Below are 15,531 nucleotides of genomic sequence, written 5' to 3' on the forward strand. Positions count from 1 at the left end.
ATCATCATCTTCATCATCATCATCATCATCTGCTGCTGCTGCTGCTGCTGCTGGAGCACTTGACACCTCCACGAACGGCGGCGAGCGTGTCGTGCGCGATTGCGGCTCTGCAGACACGCCAAGGCCGCTCCATGGCACCCTGATCTCCCCCCTCCTCCTCCTCCTCCTCCCCCTCCTTCTCCTACACCTCCTCCTCCGGCAAGCCCTCCGTGCGGATCGCGATTTAATAGAGGAGAGGGGTTTAATAATCCCACTGAGACATTTTACATCTGAAGGGGGGGGTGGGTGGGTAGAAGGGGAGAGGGGGGCAACGCAAAAAAGGTGCGCTGTTTCGGATTTTTGATTTCCCGGATTTTTTCTTTTCTTTTCTTTTTTTTTTTGCGATGGACTGGCATGGCATGGCACGGCTCGGATTCCTCCTGCTGGCGCTGCGCGGACTGCGGGGGCTGAGCGCCGCCTGCCCCGCCGCCTGCACCTGCACCGTGTCGCGAATCGCGTGCGTCGACGGAGCGTCGCCGAGCATCGAGGATTTCCCGCTGCTCACGCTGGACGACATGGAAAACATCACCGACATGTAAGTGCGTGCGTGCGCGCCACCGTGCGTGCATGTCAACTTGACGATGAGGATGATGAGATGTTAGAAGGATGAAGGTGATCACGTTCACTCACTCCACCCCCCCCCCCCTTCCACGAGCTCTTAATATCATCACATATCATTTCATCATAACAATCAAATGTGTGAGTGTGTGTGTCTGTGTGTGGTCGTGCGTTTCTACGTGTCACTAACACCGAAACGCGCGTGCGTAAGGCTCGTGCACGTTTTTGGGATTTACACAGCATTCCATGAAATGCACTCACACACATACGCATTTCCAGGCCCGGTTTTAGCAAAGGTGTCCATAAAGGGGCGTAAGTGTGAGACCCCCCCCCCCTCGAGATTGTTGACAGATGGCACACATGCAGGTTAAGTGTGTAGAGGCCAGACATGGCAAATAAATCACACACGATAGTATAAATAACTAATTTTGTAAATAGGCAGGCAAAAACACATCTAAAATATATATTTTTTAAAATTCCAGCAACATTTAATGAATATAATCAAATGCGTGAATGTCTGCCATGCGATTGGCTGGCAACCAGTCCAGTACGTATGCGACTTCTCCCACCCAAAATTCTGATTTTCTAATTTAGCGTCCGAAAAGAGTTGTGGCCAAAAATGATCTTGCGTGAGGAATGTCTATGTCTTCTAGGAAACATTGGCTAACTCCAGAAGTGTCTTTCCCCCCCCCCCCCCACAAATTTGTATGCAATGATTGCGAATCTGCCCTTGTATTTTTTTTATTTTGTCAAGTACATCGAGTTCTCATAATACTAATTTTACTAGGGTGGCGGGTAATCCGGAGCCAATCCCAGTTGACTTTTGGTTTAGAGCCAGGGTACACCTTGGACTGGTTGCAAAATCCATAATGCTTTGTTATTATCTGTTCCCTGACAGATACATCGCGAATCAAAACACGTTGTTTGAGCTCAACGACAACAGTTTGAGGCACTACATAAACCTGAGAAACTTGTAAGTACTGCACACTTTTTGTACTGCTACTTCTACATCTGACCAAGGTTCTGATTTCTTACAGAACAGTGACAAGGACCAGATTGACGTTCATATCCCCAGATGCCTTTTACAATAATACAAGACTGCAATACGTGTAAGAAGTCTTTCATTCTATTTCAAGGCGACATATTATGCATTTGGTTCACAGTTTAAAACTGTTCCAAGATGTTTGAATGCCAGGAATCAATAACTACGTTAGCGAGCTAGCTAGCTAGCTAGATACCCTTGAATATATTTTAATATAATTTAAAGTAAGTCGGATTTTTTGTCTTTTAGGAATTTGCGAGACAACAACCTGTCAACACTATCATGGAGGACCTTCCAGAACTATAACATCTCCTATTCGTAAGGCCTGCATGCTCTTCAAACGCTAGCCGTTGGGTTTGCATGTCATTTTATCCAACACAAGGGGTTCTCAAGTTTTCTGTGTCCAGCGACCCTTACAGAAAATAATTTTTCCAAGAAAATTTTCCTAATCTAAATACTTGAACTTAAAAACATGTTTTCAGTCTCCTGCTGTCTGGAAACCCTCTGGACTGCGTCTGCGAGAACCTCTGGATCAAACTGAGGAGCCAAGAGGAACCCGAGAGCCAAGATCTGCAGTGCAAGGACGAAGAAGGAGGGACAAAAGCCTTCGCTACGCTCACGCCGCCTGACTGTGGTAACGTGAAACCGCGTTAAAATAAGCAACGCGGCAGAAGCTTCCTGAAAGTCCAGAGAGCGATCGATGGAGGGTTTACAATTTCCCATTGCCCCCACCACTCGCTCGGTTACTTAAGACCGTCTCCTTGTGTCCTGCAGTGGTTCCTCAAGTAGAGGTCACCCCTACAGTGGTGACCGAGGAGCAAGGTGGCGACGTCGAAGCGTTGTGCAGCGCCTCAGGCTCGCCGACCCCGGACATCCAGTGGAACCTGGACATGGTCTTCTCGCACTATGAGGTGGGCCGATCTAATCTAATAAGCACTGAGCTCCAATGAGGCTTCGCATTAGTTGCGTCTAAAATTTCATTCTCCGGGGTTTACAGTCCAGTCCTGCACGTGTCTAATTTTTCAAGATCCGGCTTCGACCCGACGATACTCGACACCCCATCATCTACAGCACAAATAGGATCCACAAACCCACCTGAAAGCCACTGAAGCTTTTAGTTAAGAAGCTAAAACAAATCTACAAAGCTGCTGGGATAAAACCACTTGAAGCTAACTGCTAGCGTCGTTTATACAAATGGACGCTAGGATAGCGTTAGCAACCAACCCCTAAATGCTATACTGCTACAATTTTATCTTAAATAGAGGAAATTGAGAGATTTGACCCAAGCCAAAGTTTCTTTTTGGTGACATCACAAAAAACATCATTATCATTTTGATTGCTCTTTACCATTCACCGTTCTATCCTATGATTCCAGACTGACCCCATGGTGACGGCAAACAGGCTAACCCTAACCAATCTATCCCCCGAGGACAACGGTCTGGTGATCACGTGCACGGCCGAGAACATGGTGGGTCAGACGGAGGCCACGCTGCAGCTCAACATCCTCTGTAAGTACGCATTAGCATACTAGCATGCATGTTCTTCACAAATGTTGTTTAGTTTCCAAGTGGAAGCAGCAGAAGCACCGGTCACTTTGTGTTCATTACCGCCTGCGTTGATCTTATTGACTTTGGTTTCCTGTCCATAACTCTTCCTCCTGTAAAGCCACACCGTCCTCTGCTTCCACGTGTTTCCTCTCCCATTGTTCATCACGACGATGTTTGTCACCCCTGCTTCGTTAAAACAAAGCTACCGATAGACGATGCTAACGTTGGTCTTTCTAAAGTCCAAAAATATTTGTTCCGTGAGGTCAATTGCTTCCAAGCAGAACGGGTAATTTGATTATAAAAATAGACGTGGTGGAAACTTAGACATGATCATTAGGTTACTGGCTAATTAATTGACGTCTCTGTTCATGGCACATTTTGCTTCGTGCTAATAAAAGCCTCCATACGCTAATCTTAGCTAGTGCTAATGTCGGACTCGTACCTCCATACTCAACACCCCCAAAACAACACGTCCTCTCTCAGCCTCTCAATGTTGTTTTTCCTCCGGACCGTACCTCCTCCCTCCCCGGTTGTTGACCTGCCAACCACCCCCCCACCCCGTCCCGTCAGTCGCCCCCATCATCCAGCAGCTGCTGGAACCGGAGCAAGGCCACCATTGGTGCATCCCCTTCAGCATGACGGGCAACCCCAAGCCGGCGCTGCAGTGGTACTTTGAAAACGTGACGCTGCAGGAGCAGGACTACATCAGGACCATGATCCACCAGTCCACCAAGAGCGAGTACCACGGTTGCCTGCAGTTGGTCAACCCCACGCACATCCACAATGGCATCTACCGCCTGGTGGCCACCAATAAGTACGGCAGCGACGAGAAGATGGTGGCGGCGCAATTCATCGACCCGCCGTACGACCACACAGGTACGCGTTTCCCTCTTCTTCGACTTCTCCCAATGGAGTCCATTCCTAACTTTGGTTTTGTCTCTCCTCCTGCAGAAGATATTTTCTACTACTGTAAGTGACCACTTGGCTGCTCCTTTCTCATAGCGTTTGACTGTTTTGAAATAACGATGCTGGATCTTTCATCCCTGCTGCCTTCCTCTGTCCAGACACCACCGGTAGGACATTTTTTATTTTCGTATTGTTGTATTTTAGTCGCGCTATGCAATGTCGTCCTTTTTTTATTTGAGTCAATAATTACAATTATAATAATAATAATTAATAATTATTATAATAATTAATATTATCCAGAATCTTCTTTTAATTTTCTCTTTTTACCTATTTTTTAAAATTATTTTGACTATAATTTACATTAAATAAACTCCCTTCCAGACTCGCCATTGCCGCCAATGGATGACAGCATTGCTGTAAGTCATAATTAATAGTTTCCCTTCGTAGGCCATCAAGGAACTTTTGCTAAATTTTTTTTTTTTTTTCCCCTTAAGGTTTATGTGGTGGTCGGAATTGCCGGGGTGGCTTTGATGGGCTGCGTTCTGATGGTGATTATTCTCAAATATGGAAGGAACACCAAGTTTGGAATTAAAGGTGAGCTACATTCTTAAGTCCACCCAAATACAAATAAATGTAAAAATGTAAATACAGTGATTTAAACAGCTCATGCCGTTTACATCTCCACACTCACCCTCCAGGCTCCTCGTCGGTCATCAGCAACGACGACGACTCGGCCAGCCCTCTCCACCACGTCTCCAACGGCAACAACACGCCCTCGTCCTCCGAGATGGCGCCCGACGCTGTCATCATCGGCATGACCAAGATCCCCGTCATCGAGAACCCGCAATACTTTGGCAACTCCGGCAGCATGCTGAAACCAGACACGTGTGAGTTTCCGCCTGATCCGGTCATCTGCTACCTTTTCAAATCAATCTATTTAGATTGCGTAGGGATGGACACCGGATGCAGGAAGACTACAAAAAATGCTGGGATGAAATAATGGACAGTATTAAGTATCACTTGGAAAAAAAATGAGGGCAAGGATATCTCAGAGTCCACAAAATATTTTTTTTTCTTTAACAAATCCCAAATATGTTTCCAATTATGCTGATAAAGATTCATTCATGGGGGACAGGCGGAAATAAAATCTGAAAACAAAATCAAAATACCTAAAAGTCAATTATTTAATGTGGCACCTGTGGCGGTTCAAGCATATTTCAGGGGGAGGGCATTGCCCCCGCAGCCCCCCCTTTAGCTCAGCCAGTGGTTATGATCAACATTAAAATACAATAGCATAGTTGCTTAACTGTTTATTGAAAATTGAAAATCTGCCCACAGTCGTTCAGCACATCAAGCGACACAACATAGTGCTGAAGCGAGAACTCGGCGAGGGCGCCTTCGGCAAAGTATTCCTGGCCGAGTGCTACAACCTCACGCCCGACCACGACAAGATCCACGTGGCCGTCAAGGTACGGGAATAATCTCAGGTAAGGATTAAAAATCAACAGTTTACGGATTCTTGCTTGCACATGCTTGTACAGACACTGAAGGAGGCTAGCGAGAGCGGGCGTGCCGATTTCTACCGGGAGGCGGAGCTGCTCACCAACCTGCAGCACGAGCACATCGTCACCTTCTACGGAGTCTGCGTTGACAGCGACCCCCTCATCATGGTCTTCGAGTACATGAAGCACGGAGACCTCAACAAGTTTCTCAGGTAAGTTTTCCATTTTCAAGTCAACATAAGAACTTGGATTTAATGCGTGAATTACGACACATCTAATTGATGTTTCTTAAAAACGTACCATTAGGTCCCATGGTCCGGACGCGGTGCTGATGGCGGACGGGCAGCACAGCATCTTGGTGGAACTAACGCAGTCGCAGATGCTGCACATCGCCCAGCAGATTGCCGCCGGCATGGTCTACCTGGCGTCGCAGCACTTTGTGCACAGAGACCTGGCCACCAGGAACTGCCTGGTGGGCGAGAACCTACTGGTCAAGATTGGGGACTTTGGCATGTCCAGAGACGTCTACAGCACAGACTACTACAGAGTCAGTCCATTTTTATTCTCAACCTTCATTTGGATGCCATTTATATGCAAATCACATGATCTGCATATATGAATTAGTCTCTATGGTAATGAGGGCCAAGAGAGTACAAAACATTGAGTAGATTCTTCTTTTTTTTTTTTCCACATTATAAAGACGTCTTGAGTTAAAAGGGGCGCTGATTATCCTCGGTGACTGGAAGGCCACGAGTGGATTAACACTTTAGATCAGCTTCTACTGTCACCAAAAATATTGCACGTACAGTGAATCAAGGCATCGATGAGAATTCACAGATTTATTTATCGGCCCTTTTGTTGTTTTTCTTTTTTGATCAGGCCAAATCTGTCTAAAAAACGCTGTGGCGCCGTCTAGTGGTATTATATTGAACTGAGGGTACAAGTAGCTTCATTTAGTCAAGCCAGTTCTTTGTCGCCATCTTGTGGCCTCAGTGGGTAACGACAAAACTTTTTATGTGGATGTAATTTGCAAGTTGACTTTGCTCGCTTTTGCGGTCTTGGCTTAGGTGGGCGGCCACACGATGCTGCCCATCCGGTGGATGCCCCCGGAGAGCATCATGTACCGACGTTTCACCACCGAGAGCGACGTGTGGAGCTTGGGCGTGGTCCTCTGGGAGATCTTCACCTACGGCAAGCAGCCCTGGTACCAGCTCTCTAACAACGAGGTCAGTGCCGTCTTCTCACGTCAACGAAGTTGCCTGGGAACTCGCAAAAGCAAAAAATGATCTCACGGCAGGTGATCGAGTGCATCACGCAGGGCCGTGTGCTCCAGCGTCCACGTACTTGCCCCAAGGAGGTTTACGACCTGATGCTGGGTTGCTGGCAGAGGGAACCGTACACGAGGCTTAATATCAAGGAGATCCACGCCATGCTCCAAAGCCTCGCCAAGGCCTCCCCCGTCTACCTGGACATATTGGGCTGAGGTGATTGCTACTGCTGTACAGTACATGTGTGTGTGTGTGTGTGGAGGGGGGGGGGGGGGGGTGTACAGGTAATGGGCGCATCAATGTCCCCTGTAAATGTTAACTGTCGTCAGTGCGTTGAGAAAAAGCCTTAAATTCGAGACTCATATTTGCTTTAAAATCCCTCGCCATGCGTTCAGTAGCAGGCAGGTTTCGACAGGGGGAGCCACAATGCGTTCTGGGTCACGTGACAAAATGGCTAATTACGTTTTTTGTTTGCGCAAACAAAATACATAACTAGAGCTTTCTCCTTAAATATTCTTTTTTTAAATAAACGTTCCGTTTTGTGTGGAAATTTAAAGACATAAATCATTTTCCCACATTTTACTGTGCATTAATATACAACTAAATTATTTTTTGTATAAATCTATAAAATATTGACCTAATACACAACTTGTTTTAAACAAAGGCTTTACATTTCAGACATTTTTTCCCAGTATTTTTTAACTGTCTACACACCCTCTGTATTGAAATATGACAGATAATGTACATTTAAAATTAAAGCCTTCCCAAAAAAATGACTTTTTAGCTCATATTATTGCTTATATTTAATTACTTAATAATTTAATTAAGATTTTCTTGCAAACAATAGTCTGTGATTGTAACTAATTAAATCCAGTGGATAATTATTCAATTATCAATTATTCATTTTTTATGATTATTATTATTTATAATCTTATTCATTTATTATTATGATTTTTATTTGATAGGTTAAGAGACCAGTCACCTCAGTAAAGGCTATTAAAAATACAATAACACAATAATATTCTAACATATGTACATAATGATAATTCTTTAAAAACTTGAATTACCGAAAAAAGTACTTTATATGCATTAAAAAAAATTGTGCATATTTAGTAAGTTAAATCCAAATGGAGACTACTGCATTTACTTGATCCTCTCCCCGTCAATGATGTCACATTTATGTAAATACCTTTCCACAGATTGCCCATGCATATACGACGACCATGTGGTGTTTTCAATGTTGTCACGAGTGCTTTAAGAAATTGTATTATTCCATGTACTTCAAAAAGCACACGGATGTTGAGATCTTGAGCTGTGTCTCTTGCCCCTCTCAGAAAAAAAAAAAAAAAAAAATAGAAGAGCACAGCTTACTTTATATTTATAGGCTACAGATTTCATTTTTAATCCACCAGCAGCATCAGCATTTTTTTTTGTAAATCTGTGTTGTTCAGGTGATAAGAAAAGTCCTAATTGGTATCAAGAAAGTTTTATCGTTTACAAAATATTGGACCCTTTTTGGGGTGAGAAGATCCAAGCAATTGTCATTGCAAATATTTGGATGTCATTTCTTATTGCAGAATAGCTCGCAAAACGATTCTAACGATTCATCGTAACGTCGATACATGTTGCTGGATGGACTATATTGTGACATTTCGTTCCATCTCATATGCATATTTTTTTTTAAATTACGCAGGCATTTAAGTAAGACAATTATTGCATAATCACTTTTATCGGTTATTTATGACGTGTCGGCTGTAGATAAGCTAGCTGCAGAGTTGGGATATTTGCATAAGGCTACGTTACAAGCTAGTATATTCCAGCAGGTATCGTGCGTTCTGGGCCACTGGCAATACATATGTACTGTAAATACCATTTGGAATTTCTTTGTGCTCGTGGGAAAAATAATCCAGGTGAAAATACAATCCAGTGATTTTTTTTTCACTCTTAATTTCGAGGGCGCAGAGAAGTTTGTTGTAATAAATTAATTTTAAAAAATGTAAAAAAAAAAGGGAAAAAAAAGGGCCTCTGACTGACTGTAGCCTCTCGGGATCCTCTTTCAGACTGTGACTTTGCATCATGAATAGTATATTATTTTGAATGTAATTCAGAAGGCCGGGGACCTTTTTTGAATGTAATCAATCATGTGGGATGGGGAGGGAGGGGGTATTTTTTTTGTTTTTGTAAATATCTGGTCAAAGGGACAAAAATGTTTTCATTAATGTGTCGATTCATTTCTTGTGTGTCTGAGATGATGTGTGTGCGTTGCCACGTACACTCGGATGCGAGACTGTGTGTGTGTGTTAAGGGAGAATTAACCTTGCTTTAACCAATCAATCAGTCGATCAATCAATCCAATGCTTTGTGCATCATGTGAGTAGCTTAACCACAATTAATGGATCTGTTCCTTGTGATACTGTGCATTTAATAAAGGTGGTATGTCTTACACTGTGTCATTTTTACATATTTTCCACTAAATCAACATCTTAAAAAAGGTCACAAAAGTAGTTTTTCTTTACGGTCCATTTTTGACCCGGCTGAAAAAAGTTACCGTGTCATCAAAAGGCATTCTGTGACCACCATTTTGTTTCCAATAATAACTTGTGATGAGTGATAGGAACAGCTGCCAAATACACACATTGCAGCGGAGCATGATTTTTTTCCTATGGTAGACTTAGCACATAGTGAGTGAGGGGCTTTCTCACCTTGCAATTCTGGATGCTTGGGTCACATCTCCAAGGTCGTCCTCAATTTGGCCGACAGCTGCTTCTAGATGACACTAATTTGTGAGGCATTAAGTTATAGTCATTGCAAACGCTCAATTTACACTTACTATACTTTACCTGCGGTGTTCCTCAGAGCTCTGTACTATGACCACACACATTTGACCTTCTCAGTCTTTTTCTCCAGGGCTCTTATCCACATTTTTCTATGTGAACATTAAGATCACGCATAAGGAAATTAGTTTTTTTTAACAGGGTAAAAATGTACATTTTGCAAGAATGAAATTATATTAGCAGAATTATTTACGAGATGATTTCAAACCTATTTCATAGTATTTCTCTTGGCTCCACTACTTCTACTACATGAGGATGTTTTTTACAATTGATATAAAAAAAAGTGCGAAGTGGCGAAGGCCTCTTGGTTTCATCAAAAGCTGAGCATATTTTGGATTTATTTGTACTCTAAATGCACATTTAAGTAAAAAGAAGAAACGTCCTCCCATATCTTTGAACCATTGTTAAAGCCACAAAAATTCAATATACAACCCGATGTATTGTACACAGGAGGGTCGACGTCGAAGGCGCAAAGGCGGCTAGATTCGTCAAGGCTCCGTAACAAACATGAATAAATACAAAGTGCTAGCCTTAGCAGAAAAACAAAAGTGAGGAAAAAAAAAAAAAAAAAACAAGTTAACAGACACAAGCACTCGTCTATGGATTATTGTACACGGCGTCTATTCACTATACATTTTTGTGACTTCCTTCTGATGTGCGAATTCAGACGCGGCTTTCTTCATGAACAAAAAGCACTCTGAGATTTTAGAGGCATTCGAAAAAAGTTAACCAGAGTTAGCGTGTCAGCTTTGGGATTTTTTTTTTTTGTAAAGTCTTTTTTTTTTGAATGATTAAACGTCATGCACGCCGCAAAGAACCGCATGCAGTAGTTAAAACGGTAACCCATCCGAGCACTTTTTTTTTTTTATTGATAATAGTCAGAAACACACACAGCAGCTTGGGCAGAGGAGGCCCCATGTCCTCTGGGCTTGTCAATGAGGCCTGGGGGGGCTATTTATAGGTGAAGAGGTTTTTTTTTTGGGGGGGGGGGGGTCTATGGGTGAGAATAGTGAGGGTTCGGAGCCGCATCCCATAGGTAGCAACTGTTGGTGACTGTCAAGTATCACTGATGGCGGGAGGTGGGGGAACTGAATGATTATCACCTTCATATATTTTTCATATATATTTATAGATTTAGATATATATCTGAACACTCACTCCATTCCTATGTTGAGCCCCACTTAATCTGGTTTACGTTCACGGAGCCCCAGACATGACATAGTCGGGAGGTATGGGATTTAAATTGTGGCTAGAATACAGATATAACATACGAACAAAATGTGAATGGAAAATAATATGAAATCAAGCAGTTTCTCTAGAAACTTAAAGCAGATATTCATTATTTGCAGCTAACGCGAGTATTTAAAAAAAAAAAAAAAATTTAATTGTGCAAATTGGTAGCCCTTTGCATCACCCAAGTAGCTCCGAGTTTCAAGAAAGATCGTGACCCCCTGCTGTAAACATTTTATTTCACGGACGCAAATAATTTTTGTGCACACGGTATAATTATGTTGTGGCTACAAACGAGTATATCGTGCGCACCTTATACAGCCTTAAATTAGTTTTACATGTGCATGATTACCTTCATGGCTACAAATTAGGATTTTGTGGACACAACTAAGCATTTTGTGCAGCTCCAAATTAGTACTTCATGCGCCCCTTATATGGGCATAAATTAGTATGTTGTGCATATTTTGGGGCCACAATTTAGTATTTGTTGCAAACATTGTGTGCAGCAGTTTTGTGGCCCAAGTATTTCATCCAAGTTATTCCATGTATCGTGGCCACAATTAAAATTTTGTCCCTCATGTCATGTATGCCGCTCCTTAGAGTTTTGCTTACATGTAAAAACAAAACAAAAAAAATTGCCTGACATTACATTCACCCCACCAAAAAAAAAAAAAAAAAACAGTATGGGATGAAGGTCTTTTTGGGGGGTAAAGGGGGGGCATCCATCACTGACAGTTGCAGCAGGTAGGACAGAGTCTGCGCACCGCCTGGACATCAAAGAGGCGGCGGCGGAGGCTCCTTGGCGGCGGAGGCTCTTTCACGGAGCTGCAGGTGCTCCAGCGCCACGTCAAGCGGCATGACGTCCACGCAGCCCATGGCGCCAAAGTCGGCGAAGTCCCGCCGCTCATCCTCGTCGGACGACGAGCTCTCGTCACGCATGAGCGTGGACAGCAGCAGCTCCTGCACAAACAGGCTGCGGTCGGCGCGCTCGCCCTCCGCCAGCTGACGCTCCGCCTCGGTCATCTTGGGCTCGTTCAGCCTGCACACGGCGACAGGAATCGTCCTTATATTTTGGTCGCCTAATTTAGATCCACCAGATGTTGCGGCTCTCAAAGCTATGTTTTTGAAAATTAGTTTTTGTAGATGATAATACTTTTACTAAATTTAAACATATAATAAAAAAAATAGCTTTAGCTTATTAGCAGCCACACCAAATGAAGACCTACCGTGCTAATAGAAACTGAGAATTGTGGGACAAGGACGAGTGGTTGCTCTCGGCCGGCGCAATCGTGTTGGTGGCGGCCGCGCTAGGCGGCAGGATGGCGGCGGTGGCCGAGTTGGTGGTATTGCCCGGATTGTTACCGCGCCGGGCGGCGTGGCGGCCCGTCTCCGCCTGCTGGCGGGCCGCTTGCGCCTGCTGCCGCTCTAGCTGCAGCTGCATCTGGAGTTGCTGCAACTGCGAGGCCGATGGCCCCGATGAGTTGATCTGGCCGCCCGCCGCGCGCCGCACGCCTGACAGCTGTGACAACAACTCTGACAGAAAACAATTATTCGACCATTACGAATGATGTCATATGTGGAACCGGGAAGTTGCGCTCACCTGCAATGGGGTCCATGGCCTCCCTGTTGCTGGGCGTGTAGGTGGAGCTCTGTGATGACGACGTAGTTGAGGACAGACCGCCGGCGGAGCCGCCGGTAAAGTGCATGTTGGTGCGTCGCGCTCGGGTGCCGCCCAGTCCCCGGCCGGGGTGGAACATCCGCCGCACGTGCCGGACGCTGCTGGACTCGTCGTGGAGGGCGGCTCGTTAAGGTGTGAAAAAAGCAGGCAAAGGTCGATCACGTGTGCATTTTGCCATAAAGAGGAGTTTCTTTCAGCTCGTGACAAAAGACAGTGAGGTAACCCTGTGTGGTTTCACAAAGCTCATGATGTCATCAAAGCGCTGCATTGATATCAGACGTTGGAACGGCATCGTACATAGGCTCGTCTTCTTGGTTCATCATCAAAAGTTCTTGACATATAAAAACAAAGTAGAACCCCGGATTTTTGCAGGCCGATTTAGATGTTTGACAGAATTCTGGTAACCGATTAATTGTCCAATTAATAATAAAAAAAAAAAAATACAATCAATAAAATCTGCGTTACATTTCTTTTGATAAAATAAGCCAATTACTACACATACATGTGATGACGTTAGGTTTGTGAAAGGATATTAACTCTCTGGGTGCTCTGTGCTCAAGAGTGAGGTGGGCTGGCAAGTCATCTGTGACGTGGTTGGGATCCCCACCGGGCAAGGCTGCGCATATTGGACAGATCTGGAAGGCAAAGGTAAAAGTAAGCGCTAGGACTTGGAAATTAAAAAAAAATGACTTGAGAGGATCGGGTGGGCATACTCACCACCTCGGTGGAGGTCTCTGGGTGCTCGGCGGTGACGTGCTCCTGCAAAGATGTCTCCGTGAAGCCCATCTTGCCGCAGTAAGGACACGTGAATGCCTGGTGCTGCTCCAGCGAGAAGGTGTCGCCGCCATAATACAAATCTGCAGTGCACAAGGCGACACTTGGTCATGCGAGGGTTACGGCAAATGTCACTCACTTGGATAAATAAAAAAATATATATAATTACCGTAGTCTATCCTGGTTAATATACACTGCATGGGGTGCTCTGTGGTGTGTCGCGTGGTGGTGGCGCCGCTCTCGTAGCACAAGGCGCAAAGGTCGTAGTCGTAGCAGATGAGACACTTGAAGCGTCTTCCCCGAAAGTTTCCCTTCAAACAAGCGTCGCAGCTCACACCTACAAAAGAAGTAGAGGCAAACATGAGACTGGTATTTTTTCATTGGGAATGGACAGAAACAGAACTCTCTGTGATGTAGAAGGTAGCTAGATGCTAAATTTGTTTTTGCTAGCGTCACAAAAATTGGACAGTTAACGTATTAGGCTGAGATTTACCACCTTAACGATAATCAATGTGAAATTTGATTCCTTCCTGGAATCCATATGTACTAAAATCCATTCTATACTGCCATGACGCCAGCATACGAGGTGTGTCAAAAACAGGTGTCGCAAAAAACGAATTTGACATTCAAACTAGTTTTTTCATTTCTGCTTGTCAAGTCTAATGGAATTTACTAGCCTTCTCAGCCACACAATAATTTCCCATGGAAGGATTCCTCAGCGCTGTTTTCAAAATGGCTCCCCTTGATCTTGGGAAAAAGTAAACAAAATTCTCATGGGAGCGAGATGAGAAGGCAGATTGCTCCAGCGTGATGATGTTCTTAACAGCCAGGAACTGTCAGATGCTCAGGGCATTGTAAACCTCTTCTCACATACTGAAAGAAGCAAACGTGTGCACTTTGTAGATGAAGATCGATGATCTGGCTCTCTAAGCAGGGGAAAATCCGTCGACTTTTCGGACACACCTCTTCCATGAGGGTGCAACCAAATTACAAACACACACCTGTGAGTTTCAGTTTGAGATTAAAGTGGTTCACTATGTACTGGAACGGTGGTGGTCTGAGTAGTCTAATTAATATCTTCAAATAACTGTCGTCCGAAAATATCTTTTAAAAAGCACATCGGGTGCCAATAAAGTTCCATCTTTATGCCACATGACCAACTTCAGCGCGGCTGTTCTCCTTGATCTAGCTTGAGCTAATATGATAGCAATACGTACAACTTCGGAAGTGGTTAAAACACACGAAGAACACTCTAATTTTAGTTTATAACACTTAATTTAGATTTGAAAATATTCACGATCAAAACTCTATTGACTTGTTCCAGTGCGTAAAACATGCTGAGGACTTTAGCGGCCTGACTCTTGATGACAGTGCACAAGCTAGGTAACACACGTTCGGGTGTCAATGTTAGCTCACTGGCTAACAAAAGGCTGATGTAATATACGTGACATGTCTGTAATAAGTGTTATTTTAGTGTGATTAAATGACACAAAGTAAGAAGACAACGACAAGATGTTGGCGCTGTTAGCAAACGCAGCATTAATAGCCGGAGCTAACCGAGCAGCTCGTAGCAACGGCTAACTGCTAAGCTGCGCCATGTTGTCGAGTTAGTTACTAATTATTAAACAATAAAAAACCTAAAATGGCCGTCGGTGACTATACGTGTAATGTAGTGTTGAAAATAAAAAGTGGTAACGAGTCGTTTGGTTTATTTTAAGGTTCGACAGGAGCTCGTAGCATTAGCCAGTTAGCCACGGCGGCGCTGTTTATCAACTCACCCTCATGACGGGACATCCTACAAGCGGCCCACAAAGCAAGCCCTTCCCGGGGCTACCCCACAGCCTCGACGACGATGCAGGAATGGGGGGGAAGCAGGAATGGGGAAGCTATCGATCTGGCTTCCCTTGTTAGTTTTGTTTGTTTGGTTTTCACGGCCAAGATGGACCCCCTTGCCCAGCCTTCCCCTCTCCAAGTCAGCCACTTATCGTTTCAGTACTGGCGAACAACGCTAGGCGGCGCGCAATTGCATGGAGTCACATTGATAAAACCGAAGAAGGAGGTTTTTGCAGTGACGTATGAAGTCTTCATTTTTTTTTACGTCATGTTTAACGAATTGAGCAAATTTATCATTTTAATTATATATGTATTTTTTT

The 15,531-nt window shown here is 44.1% G+C and overlaps 2 protein-coding genes across 2 annotated transcripts; one reads left to right on the top strand and one right to left on the bottom strand.

Moving 5' to 3' along the window:
• Window positions 1-237: 237 nt before the first annotated feature.
• ntrk2b (neurotrophic tyrosine kinase, receptor, type 2b) lies at window positions 238-9,305 on the top strand. Its single transcript, XM_049737968.2, has 18 exons — window positions 238-574; window positions 1,496-1,570; window positions 1,635-1,706; window positions 1,889-1,957; window positions 2,122-2,273; window positions 2,414-2,550; window positions 3,015-3,147; window positions 3,757-4,062; window positions 4,138-4,155; window positions 4,251-4,259; window positions 4,474-4,508; window positions 4,587-4,686; window positions 4,791-4,979; window positions 5,431-5,561; window positions 5,634-5,806; window positions 5,901-6,141; window positions 6,662-6,820; window positions 6,892-9,305. Exons 1-18 carry the CDS (start codon window positions 384-386, stop codon window positions 7,075-7,077), a joined length of 2,376 nt encoding a protein of 791 aa, XP_049593925.1. The 5' UTR covers window positions 238-383; the 3' UTR covers window positions 7,078-9,305.
• A 695-nt stretch (window positions 9,306-10,000) lies between these two features.
• kcmf1 (potassium channel modulatory factor 1) lies at window positions 10,001-15,389 on the bottom strand. The gene is made up of 7 exons (XM_049737937.1): window positions 15,157-15,389; window positions 13,548-13,715; window positions 13,322-13,461; window positions 13,138-13,239; window positions 12,527-12,716; window positions 12,153-12,459; window positions 10,001-11,965 (listed from the first exon to the last, which is right to left on the bottom strand). The coding sequence occupies exons 1-7, from the start codon at window positions 15,170-15,172 to the stop codon at window positions 11,701-11,703; spliced, it is 1,188 nt and encodes a 395-aa protein (XP_049593894.1). The 5' UTR covers window positions 15,173-15,389; the 3' UTR covers window positions 10,001-11,700.
• Between the last annotated feature and the right edge of the window lie 142 nt (window positions 15,390-15,531).

Source organism: Syngnathus scovelli, chromosome 13 (assembly GCF_024217435.2).
Source record: "Syngnathus scovelli strain Florida chromosome 13, RoL_Ssco_1.2, whole genome shotgun sequence".
Classification (NCBI taxonomy): domain Eukaryota; kingdom Metazoa; phylum Chordata; class Actinopteri; order Syngnathiformes; family Syngnathidae; genus Syngnathus; species Syngnathus scovelli.

Bases quoted from the DNA above. Each gene is read 5' to 3' on its own strand.
- ntrk2b (XM_049737968.2), top strand. From the start codon at position 384: ATGGACTGGCATGGCATGGCACGGCTCGGATTCCTCCTGCTGGCGCTG. The intron at 6,142-6,661 runs GTCAGTCCATTT...GTCTTGGCTTAG, and splicing joins ACAGCACAGACTACTACAGA to GTGGGCGGCCACACGATGCT. The intron at 6,821-6,891 runs GTCAGTGCCGTC...ATCTCACGGCAG, and splicing joins ACCAGCTCTCTAACAACGAG to GTGATCGAGTGCATCACGCA.
- kcmf1 (XM_049737937.1), bottom strand. The intron at 13,240-13,321 runs GTGAGTATGCCC...TTTGCCTTCCAG, and splicing joins CAGAGACCTCCACCGAGGTG to ATCTGTCCAATATGCGCAGC. The intron at 12,717-13,137 runs ATATCCTTTCAC...GCCGCCCTCCAC, and splicing joins ACAGAGCACCCAGAGAGTTA to GACGAGTCCAGCAGCGTCCG.